Raw genomic sequence first — 27,864 nt, 5'->3', positions numbered from 1 at the left:
CGTGCCTGCGTGCTTGTTCCCGGCCACCGTTAACCTCTCCCCACCATGGCGCAGGATGAGGTAACGCCGCGCGACCCCGCCCTGACCGGCGCCTTTAAGCGCAACCGTCACGTGACACTGTCGCACCTGTCGGCGGGGGGCGTGCCGCGGGGTGGCCCTGCCCACCCCCTTCCGCTCTCCCCCCGCCGCTTCCCGCTCCGCGCATGCGCGCAGGGCAGGGCAGTCGGTTCACGCACCAAAAATGGCGGCCGCGATGGATGTGGACACCCCTAGCGGCACCAACAGCGGGGCGGGCAAGAAGCGCTTCGAAGTGAAGAAAGTGAGGACCGCCGGCAGGCTCCTCGAGGGAGCGAGCGGGGTGGCTGGGGCCGGCCTGGTGTTGGCGAGCGGGGCGGGGGAGAGGAGTCCTTCCTGCTTCCCTCACGGAGCCCGGCGCTCGGTTCCGCACCGGCGCGGCGGGAGGGGAGGGGCGGTGCCTGCGGGAAGCCTTGGCATGACCGCGGGCCAATAGTTGAGGCGGGTCGCTGCACGTGGAGCGGAGCCTGGCCAATCAGCGGGCGCGGCTGGCGGGAGGTCTGAAGGGGTTGTCTGTGTCAGAGGGTTTGGAGGGTTGGGTGCTGCAGCTCTGGCGCGCCTCGGCCGCGCTGTGCTCTCTCTGGGGCCTCTGGGCAGCTGGGGCCGAGGAGCAATGGTGCAGTGCTGCCGCTTCCTCCTCAGCCCCGGCCCCTCTGGCCCGCCGCACTGTGTGCTGCGTTAAGACGCCTTTCACAAATCCATGTGGCTCATTTTTATTTCCTTATTCTTTAAATCGAGCCATAACAACGTGTGTGTAGTCAGCAAACGGTCTGCTGTCACTCGGCATTTGTCTGCTTCCCCCAGACAGCCATAATATTGCTTTTCTGCCTAGTGCCACCGGTTTGTCAGGTGGATGGTGATAATAGCCCCGGCCTGTTGCAGGAGGGAGCAGAGGAGGTGGGGAGGCTGTGTGAGCTTGTGCTGAGGTAGAATTTGACAGAAAATGACTCCTGGGCTGGCTGTCAGCAAACATTTCCAGTGCTCTGTGCTTTGTTTGAAATGCAGCTGTCATCACTGGTTATGGAAGCCTCTGTACAGAGCTGCAGCTCTATGCTGAATAAGGTGTCTGGGTGACGTGATTGCTTGTCCTTAGGAAATAGGGGCAGATATAATAGCACATGAGAGGCGCAGGAAGTGGCACCTTTTATGTGTCAGTGGCATCTATCCTCCCCAGCAAGGTACCAGCATGCAGTTTGTTGTGTGTGTGTGGCTCTGGTTGTAGGAGTAGATTATGATGGGACATGAAATCTCCTGAGAGTATGGGAGAGAGAAGGGTGCTGGGAAGTTTCATCCCAGCTGCCTTGGGGTGTGGATGAAGTCCTTGAGACCCAGAAGGTTGGCTAGACCTGAAGTTGGAAGGCAGGGGGGAAAAAAATCAGACAACTACTGACCCATTTCCTAAACGATATAGTAGTATTCTGATGGTTTTTTATATCGGCACTAATGAAATATTGAAGTACTGATCCAAATTGTTACTGCTTATCAATATTTGGCAGTCTACGTTTCTCCTTCAGAGTCCCAAACTGAGGGGAAGCAATGAGAATGTTAAACCAGAAACGGAATGGAGTAGAGAAGATTTACTGTAGTAGAGTCAATGCAATCATATACTGAAAAAAAAATTGGAAGGAAACAAAATATCTAGACTACTTACATAGTAAATGAAGATTATCCTGGCTACCAATATGATTTGCTTTGAATGCTGAAGACAACCCCACCTTTTTCATACATTTACAAAAGACCTGATTACTGGGGGTTTTATGCAGAGGAATGAAAAGGCATTATGCTTTTCTGCATAGCTTATCTTAAAGCCCTCATTCTGAATCATTTTTCTAAAATTGCCATGGAAATTTGTAGCATGGAACAGAGGAGATTGTTCAGGAGTCAGTGAAAGTGTAGCATTAGTGATGATTTTAGATCTTGACCCCAGCTGCTCTGAGGGAGGTGATTACTAGAACTGCTGCAAGTAATGGAAATTCCTTTTAAAATAGCACCTGGACTGGCTTTTCTGTAAGGCACTGTCCTTTCCATCAGAATTGGAGAGGTGGCTTGAGCTGCAACCTTGCCTCTGGATCTTGAATAGAAATGCAGATGTTTGCATTTGTTTAACAAAAAGGGACTATGAGAGTTACCTTGTTTCTGAAGTTGGAAGGAGACATTGAGTCTGGGAGGTATGTGAGAGGAATGTACTACTGCTTTCTAGTAACCTGAACCCATGATAAAGAATTACTCTGGACTTCTAAGGTATCTTTTTTTAAATATCCCAGCTTTTCCATTTAAGAAAATACATGTGATTTTGAGAAACAACAAGGATTTCTGTGTGCTGTAAATTCAGTCAAAACTATGTTTTTCTTTTTTTCCCCCTTCTCTCTAGTGGAACGCAGTAGCTCTGTGGGCATGGGACATTGTGGTTGATAACTGTGCCATTTGCAGGAACCATATTATGGATCTATGTAAGTAAATGGTGGGGAAGACATTGGCAATTTTGACTTGTATGTGATGCACAGCTGAAAATTTGAGGGTATAATTCAGCACATGCAGCTTTCAGTTAGGAAATAAGTCTTCACAGTGCAAATACTAAGCTCTATTTTATGTAATGCTGAAGTCCTATAACCTGTTTTTGTGACCCTTGTCAACTATACTGCTTTTCTTTTAAAGAGTAGAATCACTTTGAGCCACAGCTATAGATGAGGTGATGTTGCTGAGTGTATTGGGGATACAACAAAGGAAAAGGAGTAAAGAGCCAGAAGGAACTGAAATTATTTGGGGTATTGCTCACAAAGAGAGGTATTAGATTTTGGAGTCAGTCATGTTGATATAGGTATCCACTTCTTGATGATACTCATCAGGATGAAATCTTTTAACACTGTGTCTGGCCAGGAAAGGCTTTGGACCAGTGGTTTCGTCTGACTCCTCATTCTACAAAAACTACTTTGCCTAAATAAATCAGTTCATATTATATTGTGGGGAATTCTGTAGCCACCTGGAGAATTGTTCATTTACAAAGGAGAGTCTACATAATGCCTAAATAACAATTTAAAAAATAGTATTGCTAGTATTGGTTTGATTTTGTTTTCTGTAAAATTTTGATGGTTCAACTAACATATAGGCTTGCTATGTAGGAAATAAAGAGATAGTGGAATTAAGTATACAAATTTCTGTCATGAAATAGGTTTGCATGTATAAAGTCACTGGTTTCAGTCCCTTAAAGGATTGATAATAGTACAAAGCCATTTTGGTTTTTTCTCAAAAATGACAGGGTACTGCTGGCAGCATAACTGTCCGTCTTGTTTCAGTCATGAGGGACAGAAGACCTTTTAGTATACCCCAGGCAGAAATTTACCTTATTTGCCTTTATTACTAGAATGTGAGGATTGTGGAACCCTCCTAAACTGGAGCATGTACAGCTACAGTGCTTGGGAATGGCCTGTCATGATCCCATTGGGATAGTTTTGTTGCACTTTGTTTTTACACAGTCATCCTTGGAACTACTGGTCATAGTGATTTACTGTCAGTGAGCCTATCTGAAAATAAATCGTCTCAGAAAAATGAGACCTTAAGTTTGTAGTAACAACTAGTGAGGGATGGACCTGGTTTTACATCACATGCAAACAATAATTACAAAACTACTTTCATAAGTTTTTGTTCTTTGTTTGGGTTTTTGTTGTTTGTGGTTTTTTTTAATAGAAAGCACATTGTGACACACAAGGCTGAAAATGGGTTATGCATCTTCTTTTCTTGGCTTTGGGACAGATACGTCTGTATTTTGGGCCAACTAATGCCTTTCCATGCCTCAGTTTATTGCTGGTTATTAGAAAGAGAATGACAACACTAAAGAGAAACAAGGGAGAATAGGGACTGTGAAGTATGCTGATGTTCTTTGAAGTAAAGGTTTTCTTTTTAAGTACCTCTAACCTGTACCATCTTGAAAAGTAGTTTCAAAAGGAGGTGGACACTTGGCTACTACTTAGTGTCTGAGATTTATGATATATTAGAGAGGAAAGCATGTCACTGACAGGCAAATGGGATTTTAAACATTTGTTAGGATATAAGTTACATCCACAGAATTTCCAAACGTATAGAATGAGGATATAAAATCCTGTAATTCAAGATAATTATTCGTGACAAGTGGGATATATTGTAGGATAGTGGATGCTGGTATGTTTCATTTTATGAATCTGCCTCAAAATTAATAGTGCCTCCCATGACAGACTAAATACAGTCTCAAATGTTTGTTATTTTTTATAAATAGCAGATAGGGCATGGAGATGAAGGAGAGGTGTGGAGGAACTGGAAGGAGAGTGGATCAATGTTGTTTTCCAGTAGTGAACTTCTTGCATCAGTTCTTGGGGGGCGGAAAAGGGAAAAACAGATACTACCAAAATGGAGGTGGGGTTGAGTGTGTATAGGTAGGCTAGGCAAAACAGTGAAGGAAGAGGATGTAGGTAGATTTCCTCTTCCCTCTCTTTTTTGGTTGCTCAAGCATAACATGTTATTAGTTTGGGTATGAGCAACGTTAGAAAAAGCCTGGACTGCAAATGGCAGACCCCAATTGACAGTATACAGAGTAGAAGGGGTATCTAAATTGGTGTTCCGAGATCAGTGTTGGCTCTAGATTTACTTACTTCCTTGTTACAGACCATTAATGTTGTTAAACAGCACTTTAATTAGATTTTCAAACGTAAGATGTGAAGTAATGGGAAATTGAGGAAAAATTAATAGAATATGCAGAGAAGAACAACACAAGATTCAATTTGATAAAATGCAGCATACTAGTGTCTCTCTCCTAGTGATGAAGAGAAACTTCGAAAGTGAAATCATTGAAAGAGTGATAAGTAACATCAGCCATGCTAATGGAAGGTTGTTAACATTACAGTCAGGCATCAATGTTAAGGTGTCGTGCAGTTCGCCTCATGCATGTACATTATGATTTGGTCATAAGAATGGGCTTGGATTTATGAGAAGAATAAAAGAACAGAACTAAGTATATATAGTTTCCTAAGTCACAAGTAGGAGTGGAAGATGATAGCGGTGTACATGTATTTTGGGAGTGTGATACCAACAGGAAATGCTGAGTGTCATACAAGGGGTTTATAAGTAGAAGGAATCATATGATGATATGATAGAGGGAACTTAGGGTAAGGATTTAGTAAGATCTGCAGATAATTCTTAAGAAATTGGAGAGAATTGCAAGGGGAAAATTCTGAAGTTCCTCAGAAGTTTGAAAAACTAAATTGAAGAGCTCGTTCTGCATTTTGAGGGAATAGACTAGACTATTTCAGTTCTAAGGGACCTACAACCATTATCTAGTCCAACAGCCTTACCAATTCAGGGCTGACCAAATGCATGTTGTTAAGGGCATTTTCCAAATGTCTTAAACGCTGACAGGCTTAGGGTATTCACCACCTCTAGGAAGCTTGTTTCAGCGTTTGACTACCCTCTTGGTAGAGAAATGCTTCCTAATGTCCAGTCCAAACCTCCTCTGATGCAGCTTTGAACCATTCCCATGCATCCTATTATTGTTTATCAGGGAGAAGAGCTCAGCACCTCCCTCTTCACTTCCACTTCTCAGGAAGCTGTAGAGAACGATGAGGTTGCCACTCAGCCTCCTGTTTTCCAAACTAGACAAACCCAAACTCCTCAGCCACTCCTCACAGGACAAGTAGAATTGTACTTGAAGTTTATTTGCCTGGTTATTGGTATTTTCTGTCTCTGTTTTCTGAGTGAGTACATGATGTGTCATATTAGTCAAGCTATGTGTATTTATTTTTCCCAAATAAGTTGATCCCTTCATGACATAGTTTTAGAAGGCTACACGTAAAGAGAAGGAGAAACCTATACATTGCTTATTTTTGCTCAAGTGGAAGCCACTTTAAAGAGCTTTTACCATCAAATTTACCAGTGCGGTGGGCTATTGTAGCTGCGAGTAAAAGACTGATACTTCTGTTACTTGCCATTATGGCTACTTGAATCTTGGGTTACTTTTCTTGTTAGATATACAGAAGATTTCTGCAACAGAAAATGTATAGGAAGAGGAATGGTTCTTAATAGATGCCAAGATTCAGAAGTTGCCATTATATAGCAAGCATTTCTGTAACTCCCTGAGTTGAAATGCTTCTGTTTCATCCTTCACAATTATTTACAGGTATTTCAGGTTTTAGCTGTATCTTTCTGCTTACGCCTACAAATACTTTGTCAAAAGCAAGGCAACAGAAGAGTTCTTCAGTATTCCTCCAGTACCTGTTACTGTCTTACCACTTCTTTGGGTCAGCAGGCAGTAAAGGCTTCTCTTTCTTTCAAAAGTCAGAATTAGCTTTCATTCTCCGACAGCAATTGAGCATTTGTTACATTTCTTTGTTAAGATACTGTCCTTTTCTGAAATGAGGCAAGTAGGAGACTCAAAAGTGCTTCAGCTTTTGGGAGGCCCTTTTTGGCAGCCAGATTTAGTGATGCCAGCAGTAGTCTTCAGCCTGTTTGATGAGGGAGTTAAATCTGGGTGTCTTGTTGGAAGAGCCTTATATCACCACCAGAGAACTCCTCCTCGGCTATGTTTGCAAAAGTTCATCTGTCCTCTTAAGCTTTTGGGACTGTATTTACTTCTTGGCAAATGTTTGAGTAACGCTGAAATGAATTTCAGTGCTGCTTTTCTTCCTTATCTAAACCACCTTTCTTCCTCTCACTCCCGGTCATAAAGTCAATTAAAGCCTAAAAAAATCAAATAATTGTACTGTGTTCCAAAGCATACAGCTCACAGGTTAGGTCCACTTAGAGAGGGAGGGAGTTAAATTTTCTTCCTTCAAATGAGTTTCCTCTCCTTTTCCCACTACTCATCTTCTCTCTGTTCTCTGTTATTGTACAGACTCATGCCAAATACTTAATATCATATGCCTCATGATACTCAGCAGGATCCTAAGTCTGTACTGCAGTAACAGTATTTTGTCAATCTTGGGTGTCAAATTTTAAACAAATGTCCAAAGTAATTGAAAACTCTTCAAGGTTCTTGAGCATTTCCCATTTTCATAACCAGATTTAGTTTTATTGCTGTATTGAAGGCTTAAGGAATTAAGACCTCAGATTTTTCAGGTGCGCTAGATTTTATTCTCCTATAGGCAGGCCAGCTTTGGACTTCCACCTACGTGTATCTTGATGTAAAACATATAATAAATACAAGTTCATTTAACTTGTTCATTGAACAAGTTCTTGCAGAACAGTCATTGCTACTGAGTTTCTGTAAACCTCGGTCTTGAGTAGTTCCTCCTTACCGAGGTTAACTGATCTCTCTCACATCTCAGGAAAAACAGGCCTTTCTCTGATTTTGTTCATCTCCACACCTGAAAGAGAGTGAAAAATGAAGAAAGGACAGAGCAACTAAAGATCACATTTTTCAGCCAAACCTGTGGGGTTTGAAAGTTTTTGAATCTTTAATTGGTGAATCAGATTGCTTTTTCTCTGAGCGTATTTGGGTACACGAACAGTGAAGAGACAATTGGAGCTCATTCAGCCATTTTCTTTGCCAAGATCTGCAAAACAAGCCAGCAACAAGCCCATGTATTGAGTTCTGAGCTGGGTTTTTTTTAAATTACTATGCTATTAGCATTCTATTAGCATGGGTCTTTTTAAAATAATTTGGCCTTGACATTTAAAGAAAGCATCCTTTGACGCTTATTAAAACTATTTATTAAGGAAGTTATTAAAACTTCCTTTAATACTTTAGGAAGTAAAATGTTGGTTTTGTAGGTTTGTGCTGGTGACTGTGGAGGGAGGAGTTGGTAATCCCTATTTTCTCCTGAAGTTCTTTCTTGAGCTGGAGCAGAAGTGAATTGTTCAGGCCCTAGAATGGAGAACCAAGCTACCGGATTTATTTTACCAGTGCTGTTTTTCCTTCTTTCCTCAATTTCTCTTGTCTTTTTCATCCATGTCACCTTATACAAAACCCCTGAAACCTAACCCCCTGATAACCTAAACCCATAAATAGTCTTTATGCTTTTCGGGATCCTCCTGGGTACTCAATTCCAAGGTATAAAAATTTCAAAACGTGATTTTGTAAACTGTATTTCCTACTGTGTGTTTTTGGTGTGTACTTACCTGTCACAAGACTATAGAAGATAAGACAGGCAAGCCCCAGGGTTGCATGAGCAAATTAATTTGTAAATATAACTGATATTACATAATGTCTGACAAAACAGTAAGTTTATGTTCAGAGAAGGAATCTACCAGTTGGTGTTCCGTGTCCATCTTCTACTCCTGCATATATGTGTTTAATCTTTGTTTTCACAGGCATAGAATGTCAAGCAAACCAAGCATCAGCTACCTCTGAAGAGTGCACAGTTGCATGGGGTGTCTGCAATGTAAGGAAGACTGTTCTATTGCAGAGCTCATGTGTGGTGACGCTATCCCCTTTTTTCACAACTTGGGACAAAATGAGTTCTATAAAATGTTTCAGATAATCCATCAGGAAAAAAAAAGAACCTTAAACACCATATGTTTTAGTAGAGTGTAGAAAGGAGAGAAGGTGGGGAGGAGGTGAGAGTTGGAGAGGTGTAATATAGAAGACACAGAAGAAAAGGGAGGAAAATAGGCCTTTTTTTTTTTTAATTTTAAAATAATAATGGATCTTTGAGCATGATTTTCCTGATCAAGGCTCTGCCTAGGAACTATGCCTTCTTTTTTCCTGGCAATAGGATTATTTTGATCTCAGCATGCTTCATTTGTCCTTATGCAGGCTGATTTGAGGAGTCAGTATGGGGTAACAAGGTGATGTGCTTTCTGTTTTGGAGAAAGATCAAATCAGTTCTAGAGTATAATCTCCAGCTCTTCAATTTTTTGCTGTATGCATTCCTTCATACATGGTCCCACTACCATGTGAACTCAGACTTACATATCTCTTCTCTAGCCTGGGCCTGAGTTGGAAGGTAAAATTTTCCGTAATGAAGTAACTACCTGTTCCTCAGTCCCATCCTCACTCTGCTGTGGGATCAAGTCACAGTGTGATAATGCCCGAACAGGATTGTAAGTGTTGCAATTCTGTTTGTAGAGGACAAGAGCAATTTTTTTAACCATGCCAGGATACTCTAGTGTCAAAATTACATCTTTGTGTGCAAGAGTTACCACAAATGGAACCTTGTTTTTAGCTAGCTGTATGCGGTACAGAAAATGGTGAGCTTATTTTATTAAATACAAACAGATTCTGTTTTTCTGTCTAATTTTGCAAGTTCCTTTTTAATTTGGGCTTTGGTTTGTCCAGATGACTGGCAGAAAGCTTAAGCATGTATACATACGTATCATCCCTGCTACTCACTGTGAAATCCTCTTTCTTGTCTTTCTGATTATGCTTCTTACCAGCATCTGATCTGCCAATTTTAGCAGCTGCTAAACCCTGTGTTCTTTCCTTCATCAGAAGTTAGTCTGTTAGCACTGCATGTGTTGTGGAACAGGGTCTCTGCTGCCATTTCACTAATATTCGCTTCCTCTCTGAAAATATGGATCAGTTCCCTGGCGTTTACCAGTGAGCTGGCTGAGTAGTCTTCCTCACCTTTGTCTGCGAACACTTGCTACTGTCTTCTTACCCTAATGGTTTCAGTGGTAGTTTTCACATTGAGATACATTTGTGTATTCTGAAGTGATGTGAACTTTCTCTTCCAGCATGCTTTCCACTTCCACTGCATCTCTCGCTGGCTCAAAACTCGCCAAGTATGTCCGCTGGACAACAGGGAATGGGAGTTCCAAAAGTAGGTATCCTGCACAGATTTTAAGATGAAATATCCGATTATCCTTCTGTTAATAGAAATTATCAATGTCAGATATTAATGTCTCCTATCTGTGGGTCTGAAGGCATAGTTACTGTTGGGAAAGGGTTTTTTTTCTCCACCTTTGCTGTATAAGGACCTTTCCTTAGTCATCTGGTGCTAAATGAGCTCTGAAGGAAGCCCATACACTGCAAGGTAAGTGGCAGTTGGTAGGAAGTAGTGATTTCTATTGACATTTTTTCTGAAGGATAGAGAGCAGGAAAGAAATGGAATTCACTGAAAGTGGGCCTCAGGTGAATATTGTGCTGCAACATGAGTAACTTGGGTTTAGAAAATTATGTGAATTTAGTTGCTTGTGTTCCAAAGCATTTCTGCTGAGGTGCCAGACATCTTATTGGGTCCCTCTGTATCTTGGTGATTTGTTTTATAACTCTAATAGACTTAGAGATTCCTACAGCTGATTTAATAGCATCTGGAAATCAAATGTCCATGTAGCCATTGCTACAGCCTTGGACCATTTATTCATCATTTCTGTATTCTTTGTTTTGTTTTGTGTTTTTCAAAGGTCTGATGTTAGAATAACAATAGATGAGGTTTTGAGGGATAATTGTATTTTGAGAGGTAATTGTGCATTAAGAGAAGTTAAGATGTTTGCCTAACTGAGCAAAGTAGTGAAAACTCGAGCCCATGTTGCCTGGCCCGTGACTTAATACTGCATGGGCAGCATGATGAGGAATGGAGGCATGAAGGAATGTTGTCTTCAGGTGCTCAGTAATACGTCGGGGGCTACAACAAGCTCTAGCCTTGTTTTCATGCAGGATATATTTGAAAAGAGGTTCAGGGCAAATGATGATGATACTGAGCGTCTTGTGCATGTAATATTGTGGATTGCTCAGGCTTTCTTCTAAGTAGTGTCTGGATAGACTTTTGGGGGAAGTGAAATATGGAGAACTTTGGAAGGTTTCCATAGCGTGGCATTTCACCTTCATCTGGGTTACATGTTAATTACATCGTGGTAGAATGAGAATAAATCTGCGCTACTATGAAACATGGTTTCTTAAAAAGCATTAACATGTTGCCTGTTTGCAGGTACGGGCACTAGAGAGATGGTCGCCACGCTGCTGCATATGTCATCAGCCTCAGTTGTTCTTGTCACTATGGGTTTGTTTTAGCAACTTGAAAAATCAGTAATGTACACCATTCTTCTTCAATCTTGTTGTATTGAATAAAATCCTGCTGGAGCTTCCCGTCAAAGTGTTTTGTCTTGTGTTAGGAGTGGGCAGTCAGTGAACGAGAGAGGAGAGTTACCTGCAGACCAGGGATTTAGGCGAGGCAGCTCTTAAGATGAGTAACCCTTCCTGTTGCTATGCCCAATTTTTGACTGGGTGTTTTGGTCTTACTTCCACAAGGTTGAGCCACACTTCTGGCTCACTGAGGTCAGCATTAATCTCCACCGTGTAGTGCAATGGGTGCAGGACTTGGCCTGGCTAAGTGTGATTTATGCAAATAGCATTTCATATGGACACACTTTCTTGCAGCTGAGTTGAAATGATGAGCTGTACAATTAGGAGTTGTGTCATTAGAAACTACTCTCCTTTCTGCTTTTGGCTTTCACCAAAGCAGCTTCCCTGGAAAGCAAAATTTCACTAATTGTTCCCAGTTTCATCTGTTTAGCTTGGGGGACGTTAACTGAATGTTAGTTTTTATCAGTGCTCGTAAAGCACTTTCATGTGTCAGGTGAAAGTAAACTCAGGAAATTCACATGCTAGATTGGCTGGAAGGCAAAAAGTAAGCATTTGAACAAACTTAATTCTTGGTTGGCTTCCTACTGGTATTTTCCCAGTTAGTTCAGGCCAAGATGTAGTTCTCACTGGCTGACCATTGTTACTCTGAAAGCCACATAATGTTTGTTGTCTCCTCTGCCACATGGTCTGGTATCCTCCTCCCTGCAACAAATTTTGGCCGCTATGTTAACATGCCAGGAACCCAAATGAGGCCCAAGAAATTCTTCTGGCTACAAGAGGCTGCGTCCCTTCATGTTGGCAGCCGCATATGCAGTACGTTTCTTTCATGGGCTGTTCATGATGCCACCTTTGAGTCCCCACTTTTTTGCTAGTTATTGAGGATGAGAAGTTTGATAGCTGGTGTTAAGCAGTGATAGGGAATAAAGATGGTCACTGACAGAAGCAGAAGTTGCAAGTTTTTCAGTAATTACGGGGCTTTCTTTAATCTGCAGCAGGCGAGTGTTGGGATTATTTTATCAGCTGGACTCAGATTTGCTGTTTTCCACCTTGAAAAAGAAAAGAGGAATAACTAAAATTGGGCGAATTTGTAGTCAGACAGCTCATTTACCAGATTTAGTGGATATAAAGCTCATCCTGAGTTTGCAAGGTAATTTTGGTGATGGAGGCAGGAATGGAACAGAAGAGGAGGGGAAGATGACCTCAGCAATGGTCAGAGCATTCATCCAGGCAGTGGGACGTCCAGGTTAGATGCCATTCCCTGAAATTCGAACTCCCATTTAACGTCCTGTCCAGATGAGCAGAATGCCAGATGTCCCTGTTTATGATTGTCCATTTTGTTTGCAGTATTGGATTTTTCAGGACCTGGAATCCAGATGCTCATGGATCGGGGAGTTTAATTCCTTGAGAACTTTGTTCTGGGTCCAACTCCATCATTCTGGTTTGTCTCCCTTTAGTCTGTCCATATTACCCTGATCATAGTTTTTTGGCTGGGGACAGACACATCAGTGCAGGCATTTCCCCCTCCTTTGTGGTTTCATGTGCTTTTGCTTGAGGCTGTGCTTGCAAGAAGATGGGGGGTTTTATATTTTTAATTGCTTTTTTTTAATTGCTTTTTTTCAGGATCCCTCCAAACAGCAGCTACAGGCGCTCTTCCCCCCCCCCCATACCCTTTGAACATGTGTTTTGTTACAGTGGGTAAAGCCCTTCCTGACTACTTTGATTTGAGATTGCTGTTGTAGCATCTGTCCCAAACCTGGTTTTCCCAAATGGGAAAATATGAACTGTAAAGCAGCAATTGCTGACAGTCCCAGGAAAGAAAATCCCTTTTCAGCTGCTGCCCATTGAGATGGCTCTGCTACCGCTTCCCCCATCACAGGAGGCCTAGGCTCTGTGATGACCCATGGCACATTAATGGTTGTGTTTCGGGGGAGGAGGAATAGCTTCAGCAAACGGCTGAGGAGAGAAGCTCCACAGCACAGGCAGCATCAAGTGAAGGTAAGAGGGATCTACTTCATCCGAAGGCATGAAGTGCCCCATTTCCTCGGGGCATGGCTGCTCGCTCAGGCTGGTATTGCACTATCCTGAGTCTTACAGTTCAGCCTCCATCTCTGCTGGATGTGGTGCTGGTGGGAGGGGTTAAGCCCATTCCTACCCAAAGCCTTTTTCTGTTGTTTTTTTAACTACAGCATCCCCTTCTTGCAAAATACAGAGAGCTTTTCAGGGTGGCAGGAGGAATTGGACACGTTTTTAAGCATCCTGGGGGGAAGGTAGGTGTGTAGGGGAGAAATGACGATCGTGCCTGTGCTGTTTGCCTGTCCTATAAATGGAAGATGCATCTGAACTGCGGACCCCAAAATAAAATCAGGAGAAAATGACAGCTAAAACTGCAGAGAGCAGCGAATCCTGCAGCTGCCTGGCTCGGAGAAAAACAAATCAGTGGTAGACCTGCTGTGAGCAGAAGGCAGTTTTGATATTCATGATGCTTTCCATGGGTTTGTCAGCTGAAGCAAGACTCATCACTGAGCAGGGCCTAGTGGAGTGTGCTCCAGGCAGGCCAGAATGACCAGACAGTGGCTTCCTTCTCTTCCTTTTGGAAGGGAGACAATGAGCTCCAGGTGCTGTGCCTCCTGTGCTAAATCCCTTGCTGCTCTTACATTAGGACAAAATCAGGACAATGTGGGGCTGAGATAGTACGTTGGGTTGTGCGGGAGTAGCAGGGAATGGGTGGAAGTTTCGCTGTCAAAATCATGCAATGGGTTGTGGTTTAAACAAATGGCCCTCAGGAGCCTGCTGCTTGAAAGGTGTCTGTTCACTGGGAGAAATGCCTGAAGCCTCAACCAGTTTGCCAGGCTTGTAGCAGCACACCATTGGAACTGCATGATTGTGTCCTCCTGCCCCAGTCATACAGAGGGGGAGTATGTGTGGAGATGCAGATGTCTGGGTTGCAATGAGGAAGCTTTGCAACTGCTTTGGGTGGTTGCGTGCATGTACCGCTTGTAGGGGAGCACTGGGAGCTCCCACCACTGTGATCAGATCAGGAGTGATGATTCCCACATGAGAAAATACACCTTAGAGAGGAGAGACTGGAGTAGCTGTCTGCATCTGTGTGTGTAGGCAAGCAAAGGCATCAGCACCCATTAGCCCTCTCCCACTAGTTCCTAATGAATCACAGAATCAGCTAGGTTGGAAAAGACCTTTTAAGATCATCAAGTCAAACCTTTACCCCAGAAGGGGTAGAAGAAGCATCCCAAAGTGGTCTGGGGCAACAAATTGTTGGCAAAGCTGATGTGAAGATGAGCCAAGCAGCACTGGTGTTGTGCGAGCTGGAGCAGTATCAGTGCAGGCAGAGAGCTGAGCTTCCAGGAAGGGAGCACCCATGTGGGGAGGGAGATCTGCAGTGTTTCCGGAAGGCTCCCTCCTCCAAAGGCATCAGTGCAGAGGACAGCAGCAACACCACTTCCCTGACATCACTGTGGGTTGCATTCCCTGAGCTAAAAAGGAGCTGCCAAGCAGAATGGGTGGGAAGGTAAGCCAAAGAAGAGATGGGCAGAGGCAGAGATCAAGGCTTAATCGATGCCTGTGCTTGCCCAAGACACATCAGCAGGCAAGAGAGGAGATATCCAGGAGGATGGGGGCTACCCTTGGTGGAGAGCACAAACCCTTCCCCTCAGCAGCATGGGAATGCTTCCACATGGTTCTTGGGCAGCAGGAATGTGGTGCTGTCGTGGGACAGCAGACAGGCACTTGCAGGGTGCAGAGCTGATGCCTGTGAGTGGTGCTTGGCCAGCCTGCTGCCGGTTCTTCCCCTGGCCTGCTATGAACCCCATGCTCCTGCCCTACAGCACCTGCTTTGCCACCCAGCAAAGGGATGAACCCCTCAGCAGCGGACAATGAGGTTTTGGGTGGGCTCAGTGGCTGCTGGCACCCCCAGTAGCCCACCCCAGCCTGGGTGAAAGCCACCACTGCCCGGAGAACCCCAGGCAATAGATTGAGAGAAGATGGAGGAGACAACACTGCTGGGGGTATCTTCCTACCACAGTACCCCCGGGGGCAGGAAGGCTGGAAGGGGGTGGGTGTGGAGAAGCATCCCTTGCTCCCTGCTTTGCTCATGTTGCTCTTTTGCTCCCCACAAAACCTGTGGAAAGAGCGAGCTCTTTGTGCCTGCTTTTGCTCTTCCCTGCAAGCTTGCTCTGCCAATACTGCTGCCAGCTTTAATCTGCTGTGAGGAAACACACCGTTCCCTCCACCACACGCTCTGTACATCCCTCGTTTCCTTCCAGGTTCTGCAGCAAGCCCGTTATTGCTCATCGTGGGTCATCTCAGGTACACAGACAGACAGACAGACTCCCCCCACCACCATCCCCTCCCCATTCCCTGCTGCCTGTTCTAGTCTGCTCCCTGCTCTCCTATTTCACTTTCCCCCTCTCTGATCTGGTTCCCATGGAGATCCCAAGGCACTGATGGTGCTGTTCCTCCCTCTGCAGCCTGACTGAGGGCGATTGATGGGATGATTTTTGGCTCACCTGGGCTGGAGTTGTGTCCAGCCCCAGAAGTCAAGGTGCAAGTTGCGGGAAGGTCGGTTTTGCCCCTCTGACTCCCTCACAACAGGACATCAGCCTGTTGTCTCGCTTTGTTCTGCTGCTTTCCAGCCTCTCCCCATGGGACGTCCTTTGGGAATGATGCCCAAAGCTCAGCCCGGCGGTGGCACGGCTCGCCAGGACTCCGCTCATGCCATCACCAGGGACAGCCCTGGCTGCAAAGGGAAAATCACAAATATTTGTTCTTGAAATTTAAAAAATCTGTTGAAAATTAGCACCAGCTGGTTCCAGAAGGGCCGGATGGGGGTGTGGGGATGCACTGCTGCCTGCTGCCTTGCTGCACTTACCCGCTCTGCTGCTGCAGCCTGGAGTTTGCCTCTTTGCCACCTTTTCTTTCCATATGACCATGAACGTGGCTCAGACACCCCAGTTCTTGGTCCCTGCATGAAAAGTGGGTCCTGGCCTCACTGCTCCAGCACAGCAGCCAGGAGGAGGGCATGGCAGTTGTCTCTGAAAAGGTACCAGGGTTATCAGTGTGGTAGGTATCAAAACTCAAGATGGGACTGCAAAGCAGTACGACCCTGGCACACCAGGGTTTCCTGTCCATGGGGCATCAGATGGGTATTTTCAGCTGACCTTTTCGGATATAAAGAGGAAGTTTGGATATAAGGAAGAAGTTCTTTACTATGAGGGTGGTGAGGCACTGGAATGGGTTGCCCAGGGAAGTTGTGAATGCTCCATCCCTGGCGGTGTTCAAGGCCAGGTTGGATGAGGCCTTGGGTGACATGGTTTAGTGTGAGGTGTCCCTGCCCATGGCAGGAGGGTTGCAACTCTATGATCTTAAGGTCCTTTCCAACCCAAACCATTCTATGATTCTATGACCTGCTGCCATGGCAGATGATCCTAGATGGCAGTGTGCTGGCGGTGCCTTTGGGAACATGTTCCCTTCTTCTGGTTGTGCTGTTCTTCCTTGGTCATTCTCTTCATCCTCCTGCCCTGGGTCTCAAGGGGATGATTATGTGCTGGGGAAGGGGATTAAAGGAGGTTTTCTTCTCTGGAGTTGCAACCCACTTAGTATCTTTTTCATCCTCCTTCCTCTTCCATGTCCTAGGAGACATGAGCCACAATTCAAGTCAAGAGGGACATTAGTGTCCTGTGCTCACTGCGAGAGGTGCACGCTGTTGGAGCAGTTTCTTCATCTGGTTGTACTGGATGCACTGAATTTATTCATTTTGACATTTTAGACATGAAGCATTATGGTTTGTAATGAAAAACATGGGCTTGGATGCCCTGTGTCCTCCCCCCAAATGTCAGTATTGCGGCTTTTTTGAAGGGAGAGTGTTTGCCAGAATTCATCCCAGAGCTGCAGCCTTCTCCATAAAACACGAGTTTGGTTTTGTCCAGTTCCAGTGTGTAGGTCATTAATGCTTGCCACAAACCCCTTTCACTGGTTTTGGGAATGAGAGCTGGCTCCAGTGCCAAGGCTCTCACATCCCTGTGCTCCACATGAAGCGAGTGCCATCCATCTCCCTGCCCAGCTAAGCAGAGACTGAGCATTTAATACTCATAAATCACTGATCCCTGAGCCGTTCAGAGGTGAAAGTCTATGGAGAAAGACGACAGCTCCGTGAGGACCTTCCCTGAGCCTCTGGTGTCTCCAGAAAGCTTCCAACAAGATAAACCAGTGCCTTAAGGAAGGGATTGGTGTGAGGAACAACTCGGACTTGTCCTCCCAGGCTGGTATTCTGGGTCTCTCTTGGTGTCAGGGTGTAGCTTTCCTGCAGGGTGGTGAGATGGCGAAGAGGTGTTGCTCCCACGTAGGAGGCAGAATGGGGTACCCCATCCTTTTTCAGGCATTCTGGGACAGATTTCGCTTTATCCGTGGGGGATCTTCTTGAGAGGGTTGAGGTAGATGTGAGTCCCAATGGATCTGCAGGACACCACCTCCAGGAAGGTAGAACTCAGAAAGGCCTGTGCTGGGTTTGCTTCACGAGGTTTTTGCCTGTTTCCCAGCCCTTGTCTCCATCCCCACTGGTGTCACCCACAAGCATCAGCCTCATTTCAGACACCAGCTGCTGACAACCCTGAACATCAGTCTCCTTTTTTGGTCCAGATGCTACCAACCTTTAAAACCTGAGACTGGTGCCCAGAGGTGCTGCTTCTGCTGATGGAGAAATGGAGCCCACCCTTAGTCTCTCCCCGTATTATGCATGACATGTCTCAAAATTGCTTTTACTGTTTCTGCAACCACTGTGCTCCTGTAACACTGCTGTCCTGGTTTATGACCACCTCCACCACCTGCAAAGTGGCTTGTCCTGATTACAGCTGGAGACCTCCGAGGGGCAGGATGTGATCCATGAAAGAGGGACACAGCAAATCCTCAAACGCACAAGCAGCTGCACCGTTTGTGCTGACAATCAATGTTAGAGCCCTGCCCATTGTTTATCTTGTGGCTGTTTCCTCAGCCTGACACTGTAGGTTGCGTTGGCAGAATGGAGATGTGGGTGATGATGGTGGTGGCCTCTTCTATACCTGGGGCTGTGACTGCTGTTGATGAGCTGTCTACTCAAGCACCAAAAGCAGCTCCTCGAAGTTAAGGCAGCCTCATTTCCTTCCTCCTTTCCCACTTGCCTCCTCTGGGGCCAGCACACCATTTTTGGCTTATTCCCTTGGGCTTTTTGTCCAGCTCTTAGGGTTGTCCACAAATGTAGTATCTTCATTAGCATTCAATCAGCACAACGGAGCAGCAGCACACGAAGATGCCCTGCTTCAGAGGAGAGGCACCTGTGGTCTGCTGGGGCAGCACGTGCTCATCAGAGCTTTGCATGGAGAGCGGATGTTCCTCGGGGTGAAGACGATGACCTCAACCCAGCTCCTTTCTGCTGCCCATAAATCACATTAGAGCATATCAAAGCCCTGAACTGTCAGCGCTACCTCGATGTAAATACTGTAATTATCCTAAGTGAAATTAACAGTTTATCAGACTTCCTGTGTTGAATCTTTTTATTACAGGCTGCTTTTGTTTTTTTCATCACAGATTTGATTTGCCATAGACTTTATGTGTCTCTGGATTATAAATCTCTGGCTTTCAAACACTACCTGACATCTCGATCTGTTGAGCAGCAAACTCGCAGCCGCTCAGAGGCTCATTTTGCTGAGGAGAAGGCTTTTTTTCCTGGCTGCCCTGAAATTTGCTGCTCCCTTTCAAAAAAGGTTTGTCCATGGAATGAGTGACCCCGGATCTGTACCAATCATAGAACAGTTGGGGTTGGAAGGGACCTTCAAAGGTCGTCTAGTCCAAAGCCCCTGCTATGAGCAGGCACATCTTCAACTAGATCAGGCTGCCCAGAACTGCATCCAGCCAAAGTCCTATGGGATCCAGGTGTGGATGCAACCCTACATAGCTAAAGAAACAAGCCCACATCAAGGAGCGTATGGGTGGTGAGTGTGAGGAAAGGGCTCGAGCCTTCCTCATCCCCAGAAAGCAACAGCTCCATACAGTGAACACAGAGATGATCTTTCCAACCCACCATCCCCACCAGCGACTGCCATCAGGGATGCCCCCATGTTAGGTGAGGCTACTGAGAGAAGCTGCCAAGGTAGGAGCTTCAGAGAGGAGCCTGTACAAAGCTTTGCTAGCATCCAAAGTTATTTAAAACACAGTCAGAGCTTCCTAATGATTGTCTCAGGCTGCAGAGTTCAACTCATGTGAAATCACCTTTTTTATTATTAGTTTTTCTCCCCTATCAGGACAGATGCCACTGAGCAAAATTACTCGAGCGAACGGGGAAGGGCTCCACAAAACCCAGCGCCGCGTTTTCACCTCCCTGCAGCAAGAGCAGGCAGGCAGTCTGCACACCACGAGTTACAAGTGGTAGATTAAGAGAAAAAGGGGCTGTGCTTCAAACACACACAGAGAAATGAGCCTTTTCTCACATGTGTCTCTGCACGGCATCAGGAGACGAGCAGAGTTATTGCTTTTGTCCCAGCGGAGCCCGGTGCAGCGGGTTCATCTCAGATGTTTTTCCTGCCTTTGCCTCTCAGCCTGTTTGGTGCTTTCCACCAGCTCCACGCCTCCTGAAGGTGATTCAGAAAATGAAACGTGACCAAACAAATCTCATTTTAATAGCTTGCCTTGGCCAAGGCCAGCTAGGAATATAGCTGTGTTATTATCATGAGCTGGAATGCAAGGCTGTTTACTTCATTAGCAGCAACAACAACCAAATAGCAGCTCACGGTGCTGGCAAGGGTAGAGCCAGAACTAAAATATTGCATTCTAAACAGAAAAGGACCTGGAGTAAACTCCTTGTTATGGATCTACAATAATTCTTCTTGGACAAAATAAGCTCAGGAAGCTCCAATGGTTTGTGAGAGGCTCCTTGGAAAGTGGGGTTTTATCCAACCTCTGAATGCGCAAATCTGAGGAGATGCCTCCAGACAAGAGCTGGGGGCTGAACTCTGGCCTTCACTGACAAGTGAATGCTTAAAGGTTGGAGACCAAAGGCCAGAACTAAAGCTATTAACTGAGGAGAGTTTGTATTTGGAACTGGCTACAGTTCTGGAACCAGAACCGGCATTGGATCCGTGTTTCCATTCCCAGCCATTGAAAAAGCAGAACTGAAGAGCTGCAGGTAGAGTGAAGTAAGAGTAGGCTGAATTCCTTATCATGAGACTAACATAACCAGGTTGGTTTGGTTTGTTTTATTTGTTTTCATTAAGTGGCTCTCCATACAATTTTGAGAAGTCTTTTCCCTGATTATGGATAACTTCTTACGAGGAGGAGACTTCATTCCCCATCTGGACCTGGAGCAGGTCCCCAGCAATGCGGATGTAGAGAGGTTGCCTTCATGTACAAAACATGAAGATAAAAAAGTAGAAAGATCTGCAGTAAAATCTGTTTATTCTTGACAGAAACAGTGTTTATCTGGTTGCAACAACATAATGTCCTTTGGGTTTGTTCCAGATTTCCAGTCTATCTTGGACTATCTTTTGCACTTTCAGTAGTTCAAGCTGTCCCCAGGAACATACCTAAAAGCAACATGTGCTGTACTTCAAGCATCTAAAATGACATCTTCTTCCTCCTCAGTCCACTGCAGGGATCTGTTAAAGCAGCTCTTCAAACAGCCTCCAAAGTGAGGAACCTGTCCCCGAGTTGGACTCCAAGTTCCTCTCTGTGTGCTCTGCACTGGGTCCATCCGCCCTGCTCCACACCTCCCTGTTCCACTGCTTCCTGTGCACTTACAGGCACTGATTCAAGACCCCCTGCACCTGCCTGCCCCAGGAGGTGGCTCTGGAAGGTAAACAACAAAGATCTCCAACAGCTTCAGGGACCAGCTGATGCAGAGAGCATCCCAATGGGCACCACGCTGGGCCAGGCTGCATCACCTCCGACACAGCACACCCAGGAAAACTGCTTGCTTTCGGGGTGATGGGTCCTCCTGCCCCCATTTAAAACTGCTATGAGTGAGGAACATGGATGCATGTGCTTCCTGCAAGTCGTGTGTGTTCCTGCCTTGAGGAGGGGATGTAAAAGCTGGCAGAGCTGCTCTGGCGCCCTTCTTTCCTTGAGTTGTTTTCATCGCCATTTTCCCCCACACCACTGCTTTGGGTTCAGCTGCAGCAGAAGGGTTGTGGTTTAATCTCAGCTGGTAGCCAAGGACCACAGAGCCACTCATTCACCACAGCGGGATGGGGAGGAGAATGAGGAAAAGTGTAAAAGGCCGTGGGTTGAGGTAAGGACAGTTTAATAATTGAAGTAAAAGTAAAGTACAATAATAAGAACAAATAAGGAGAGAGAGAGTGAGAAAGTAATAAACAAGTGATGCACAATACAAGTGCTCACCAGCCACTGACCGATGCTCAGCTCATCCCTGAGCAGCGATCAGCTCCTTGCTGCTAACACCCTGGTTTCTATACCGAGCATGATGCAATGTGGTATGGAATGCCCCTTTGGCTACTTTGGGTTAGGCATCTTGGCTGTGCTCCCCCCCCTGCTTCTTGTGCCCCTCCTTGCTGTCAGAGCACAAGAGACTGAAAATCCTTGGTTGGGGTAAGCATTACTTAGCAACAACTAAAGCATCAGTGTGTTATCAGCATTGTTCTCAGAGTGAAGCCAAAGCACAGCACTGCACCAGCTACTGGGAAAAAAACCTAACTCTATCCCAGCCAAAACCAAGACAATAAAACATACAGAGGCTTGAGAAGACAAAGTAATGTACATCTCCTGGAAAGGCTGAGCTTTGAGATACTTAATTCACGGACATGCTTGTGTGCAGAGTGGTGTTCAAAGGGCAGCAGGAAAAGAAATACAGGCAGCGAGTCCTGGCTCTACCCTTCTGAAAGGGCTGTGTGCAGGAGGGAGAGCTGAACATCTCAGCAACACCCGCGCTCTCTCAGTCTGACTCTGTGGCCTTTCCAGGACGTGGGGCTCACCCTCCGCCTCAGCTTCCTCATCATCAGGCCTGGGAAAGCAACGTGAGCATTGGTAGCACGGGGCTAGAAACGATTACTCAGAGTCTACAGTGCTCCGACTGGCAAAGTGCAGTGCAAGCGCTTTTATTATTTAGGTGCTAAACATGTACGGTGATTATTTAGTGCTCGTGTGTTTGGGTTGCTTTCTAAGTTTGGTTTAAGCTGCATTCAGATCTGGAGTCACAACACAAGAGGGACGTGGACCTGTTGGATTGAGTCCAGAGGAGGGTGCTGAAGATGCTCAGAGGGCTGGAACAGCTCTGCTGTGAAGAGCTGGGCTTGTTCAGCCTGGAGAAGAGAAGGCTCTGGGGAGACCTTAGAGCAGCTTCCAGTGCCTAAAGGGGTCCTCCAAGAAATCTGGAGAGGGACTTTTAGCAAGAACATTGTCCTTGACAGGAGAAGGGGGAATGGCTTTAAACTGAAAGAGGATACATTCAGATGAGATATTAGGAAAAAATTCTTCCCTGTGAGGGTGGTGAGGCCCTGGCACAGGTTGCCCAGAGAAGCTGTGGCTGCCCCATCCCTGGCAGTGTTCAAGGCCAGGTTGGACGGGGCTTGGAGCAACCTGGTCTAGTGGAAGGTGTCCCTGCCCGTGGCAGGGGGTTGGAACTGGATGAGCTTTAAGGTCCCTTCCAACTTAAAGCATCCTATGATTCTCTGATCTTCCTCTCTGAGCATGTGCTGACTGGATGTGTCAGTCCTTCAGGCCATGGAGGTTTGCTGGGGAAAGCCAGCCTCAGGGCAGTCATTTGCTTAGCTCTGAGTGAGGAGCCTTGTCAACTAAAACCAAAGCAAGGAGTTAAGAACTCCTGATCACTTGTTTTGCCATCAGTATCTGAGTCTTCTTTCACAAGGATTTCCCAGTGGTCACTTGGGTACTTGCAAACCCCTTTTCATCCTGGTGGATGATGCAGGCTTTTCTATGGTAAAGGAACTCACTTTGGATCCAGCTTCTTTAGACTATTCACTTCCTCTTAATAGCTTCTTTCTTTACTATTATCTCCTTGAGCAAGTGAAAGTAATTAGCCTGTTCCTGCATGATCTGTTTTGCCTACTCCTTCCCCAGGACCGACATAGCACTGCAGGGACCAGGAGGTGACTAAGGGCTTTGCTACAGAGCAGACACCAAAGTTGCATGTCATATAGCGGGAAATGCTAACCCTAATGAAACAGTTTCAGGGCTCGGTGTTTCAGCAATCAATTACTCCTGGTCCGGAATGAATCACCCTGGAGCTGCTGCAACCTCTGGCAGCTGCAGCAAAGTGGGAAATGAGCTGCTCTGCAGCCACCGGAGCCTCACCACCACCTTCTCCATGGCCCTTCCCATCTCCTGGCAATGTTCTATCCAGCAGCAGCAGTGTGGGTACTGTAGAGCCACAAGTGCTCTGCTCACTTCATGGCTCCAGCACGATGCCCAGAGACTGGCTGGTATAGTAGGGCATCATGGACTTACTTGATGGCACCAGAAAAATAGGAGAGAGAATCTCTAGCTGGGAGGTCTTATAAAGGGGTCTCTAGACTAGTGCCAGGTCACCCTGAGCTTGGCAATTCTGTGACAGCTGTATCTGTCCCTGTTGGATACTACCGTTCTTTAGAGAGGCAAAGGGGTTCAATGACCCTAAAAGCAATAAACTCCGAACTGGAGTAAAAAGGGCTGTGGGATCAGCCTTGCTCAGTAGAGCACTGAAACAGGGATCACAAGGTAGGGGTGAGCTTGAGAGGCAGGTGAAAATCTCGGCGAGTTCTGCAGTCTGTTGGTGCAGCAATGTGGGCAGCCTCGCTGGCTGGTGCTGAGGTTTAAAATGTCCACATGGTGCTTTGAAGGAGCTGAGCATAGATATTTGCTCGGGGACCAGGCTGCAGCATCCCAGCTCATCCCTGCTTTGTCCTGGTAGCATAAATGACCCCAAAACCAGCACACATCTCTGGGCAGAAAAACATGATCATAAAACCATAGAATCATAGAATGGTTTGGGTTGGAAAGGAGCTTAAGATCATCATTACCCCTTGTCCTATTGCTACAGTCATCACTGAGGTCTCCCACCAGCAACAGTCTGCACATGACTCCTTGGCACATGCATTGCTAAACAGTGGATGGGAGATGTGACCTCCTGTGCTCTGCACAGCACCCTCTGGATCCGCAGGACTGTTTCGTGCCCCACTGTGCCGTGAAAGCTCCATAAAACAAATATCTGAGGAGCTGCTGCAGGATGAGCTTGTGCCTCAGCCCAGTTAAATGGCGGTTTGGGGTTGAGGTGGCGATCGATAATTTGAAGCTGGGTCCTTCAGCAAAGACAGATAACCAGAAGATGTTTGTTGTTCATAGCTGGAAAAGCACTATTTATAAGAAGAGATTAAAATAACACTCAAGGATGTGATAATTCATTGTTTTGTCCTGAATTCAACTGCTTATCTTTCAACTGCCTAGATGGAAATGCAAGTAAAATAGGGATTTTTCAAACTGACTCCTTTTATTCATAGTAGAGGATAAGGGCAATGCTGAGCCAATGTACTGAGCTCTGCCACAGGATAACTGTGGGGTGGGAGAGATATTAATCCCAGTATGGGACCCCGGGCTGCAACGAGTTCAACACTATTCATATTTACAGTCCTTCAGATATCCCAGAACTTTGGGAGCTTACAAAACACCGTGTCCACTTGTACATTTTTTTATAAGTGGATAGATAGATAGATAGATAGATAGATATCTTGGAAATGATGCTCCAAGCTCAACTGATGTGGAGCAGGGACTGGCTTTGGGGTGAGGTGACATCTAAACCTGTACGCAGGCATTTTTCATGTGAAATGCTGCATTTCAGCTTGTTGTTTCTCCCTGCTATGTTTCCCTAAACAGCCTTGAGGCCCTTTGCTTAGGAGCAGGGCAGTGCTGAACAGAAGCCGGCCATGCAGCAACGCCCCAAGAGCATTTTTTTTCCTCTCCTTTCTTTTTCTTTCCTGGATGATGAATGAAGCAGCTCTTTTGTGAGCAGCAGTTGTTTACATTCTTCCTAACAAAAGCTGGGATTTCCTCTGATGCTAATAATCTTGTCACTAACACGTGCAGCCAGCCAGAGTGCTTGGAATAGTTTTTTAGCAACGTCTGGGCCAGCTTGAGCGTGCTTGTTGCTGGTAGGAGCAGCCTCCCAAAAGTCAGCACAGTGCCACCACAACAGGGAGGTGGCTTTTCAATGCTGTCTTCTTCAGTGAGGCAAACACCATGCATTGCTCCCTGCAAACCTCAAGTCTAGGGCTGGACTGCATTAACACCATTACCCTTCATCTTGCTGATGCACATCTGGGCCTCCAAGGTGTGTGGAGTGATCAACGAAAGCACCTAAGACCAGTCCTAGTTACCCCAGACATCCAATCAGGTTCTCTACATTTGAATTTGTGCTGTTTAGTAATTTAAGGTGACGTTTTCTCTCTGAGCATTTCAGTGCCAGCTCAGTATTTCTTTTCTCTCTGAGGAGCAGCACTTGGCCTTGGTCTCAAACATGTGGCAAGCTCAAAGACCACCATTTTTCCACATTCTCATTTGCAATTGCAGGTTACACTGAGGAGGCACACAGCCATCAGGGCTGGCTTCTGCCAGGTATTTGCTGGTGTAAATAGGAAGAGACTTCCTTCAAGGAGCCAGTTTTGCCCACCACTATCCTGCAGTTGAGCATTGCCCTACGGGATCACGGTGCTCGGGCGGTAAGGTGGGCTTGGGGCAGGCTGTGATTGCAGCAAGCTCAGCAACATAGAGCAAAGCTGCCTGCAAACCATTAGCTGTGACTGAAAATGGTGAAGGACACAGAACTCTTCTTTTGTCCCAGCAGAGCCTTCAGAAAAGATCGCTCAGCAGCACGAGCTGCTGTGACCTTCTGCTCCCATCATGGATCTGCCTCGTACCCAGGGAGGAGAGGAGCATCCTGGTGCTGGGTGCAAACCTGTCCTCCATCCCTTGTCCCAGATCTCTTCTCACTGCCACACCTAGGACTAGATGAAAAAGAAAGGTCCTTTCCAGACGGACTCAAGCAAACAGATTCCTAATGTTTTGGCTCTGTCCATAAAGCGAGAAGGTTTATCAAAACCCTAGGAAGCCCTTTGCCATCTAAGCAGCTTTATTTTAGAAGACCAACTCCAAGAGCATCATGCCATGCTCTGTAAGTAAAAATGTTACAAAGTCTAAAACAAGTAGTTTGTTTTGGCTGTCTAGAATGAATGAACACTAGTAACCAAACTACATGAAAACACAACTAAAACCACAATCCTTATTTCCTTTATTTGAAAGCATTCTGAGCAGAGTTCAGTTTTCCTCCCCAGTATTTTCTTGATTTCATATCTTTACATTCTTATTCTTAGTCATCCGGTAGCTCTTATTAAACCACATGCTGAGAAATAGGATTTACTCATTGATCATCTCAAACCTACAACGCAAACCATGATTTCCCATTCAAACAGCTCTTCCCATGTCAGGACCTGGATGCAAAAGTTTGAAATGCAGCAAAGGCAGACAGAGATTTCAATGCCTTTGATACTACCATTAGTCAAAGTTGAACAGCTCTTCACCTCCTTCACTCGGGGGGCTGGGGGCGGGGGGGTTGCCAGGGAAGTGCTGTGGCTGGGGTTCAAGCAGCTGGAGGAACATGCAGAAGACAAGGAATAAAACCTCTCTCTGAGGGACAGGCCAAGAAGGAGGCAGATGCAACTTGTGAACCTTTGTTAATGTAGTCATAGATCAGAAGTGCTGCAATCTGGCAGGTGAAAGCATTAACTCCTTAGCTAGGAGGAGCGACTGCATCTTCAGGTGGGCAAAGGTGCGTGGGGTTGCCATGTTCATACTCTTAGGCTTCACCTTCATTGTTTCTCCTTTCTGTTCATCCCCTAGTTGGGCTGGGAGCACCAAAAGGGGGATCCCCCCATGGCCACCCACAGATCTGCTGGAGGCCAAAACTGCATTTGTGCTGCAGACCCTGAAAGGGTCCTTGTCCATCCTGGGCAGCCCTGCTGCTCCTCTCACTGCTGCAGGCCATCCTGGCTAGTTCATAATGAGCAATTTGGTGGGGTTTGCATCCTAAACAGGTGGCAAAGTAAAGATTTTTCTCTTTCTCAGCAATGTACTCAGAGGACTGCGACAATGATGCAAAATGGATATAAAATTGATAAAAAGTCACTTTTAATTGTTAACATGTAGAAGGATGCAACAGCAGACTGCGAAGGTTTCTGGAAGTTTTTCTTCACAGCATATTGTTTCCTTCTTGAATTCAAAACCACCCACTAGCAATTTGAATTAAAATCACTGGAAATATAAAAGCTCCAGAAGTGTTTCTGATTGAAATAGGTGGACAACAAACAGATTGCAAAGCTGCACACAGTCGCCATAGCGACCAGGCTTCCAAAAGGATGCAGGGGATCCTCAGTCTCCGGGAGCATCTCCAGCATCCACAGTGCCAGAAGAAGCATGAGCATCCTAAAAGGGGGGTTGGGGTTGCCCTTCACAGGGAGCCATCCGTGTAGGGGCAGGCAGGAGGTTGTGCAGACAGGGTCCTCCCTGCTGTCCCCTTGCCAAAAGAGTCATTGGGCAGATGTAGGGGTTTTGGGATCTTGGAAAGGAACCTTCAGAAGCGTGACCTTAGGACAGTCACCAAGTCGTGACGGACACGTCAGGGCAGCCCAAGATTAAGCAAGGGCAAAGGAGTTCCTATCAACAGAAAAAGGAAGACAAGAAGAGCCAAGGGAACCACAGACCAGTCAGTTTAACTTTAACAAATTATAACTTTATATTTAACAAATAAGCGATTTATTTGT

At 45.8% G+C, this 27,864-nt stretch overlaps 1 protein-coding gene across 2 annotated transcripts; it reads left to right on the top strand.

Annotated features, from left to right (window-relative positions):
- Nucleotides 1–222: 222 nt before the first annotated feature.
- Nucleotides 223–11,063, top strand: RBX1 (ring-box 1; the record flags this gene model as incomplete). Of its 2 annotated transcripts, XM_080620373.1 has the most annotated exons (5): nucleotides 223–319; nucleotides 2,447–2,525; nucleotides 8,350–8,420; nucleotides 9,715–9,800; nucleotides 10,908–11,063. In XM_080620373.1, the coding sequence occupies exons 1-5, from the start codon at nucleotides 242–244 to the stop codon at nucleotides 10,918–10,920; spliced, it is 327 nt and encodes a 108-aa protein (XP_080476499.1). In that variant the 5' UTR covers nucleotides 223–241. The 2 variants fall into 2 exon arrangements, with proteins under 2 accessions (XP_080476499.1, XP_080476500.1); XM_080620374.1 differs by lacking the exon at nucleotides 10,908–11,063 and having other exon boundaries at nucleotides 9,715–9,804.
- Between the last annotated feature and the right edge of the window lie 16,801 nt (nucleotides 11,064–27,864).

This window comes from Psittacula echo (genome assembly GCF_963264785.1).
Source record: "Psittacula echo genome assembly, chromosome: 1".
NCBI classification, from domain to species: domain Eukaryota; kingdom Metazoa; phylum Chordata; class Aves; order Psittaciformes; family Psittacidae; genus Psittacula; species Psittacula echo.
Note: the sequence above shows the minus strand (reverse complement) of the source record. Positions and strands in the feature narration are given on the sequence as shown.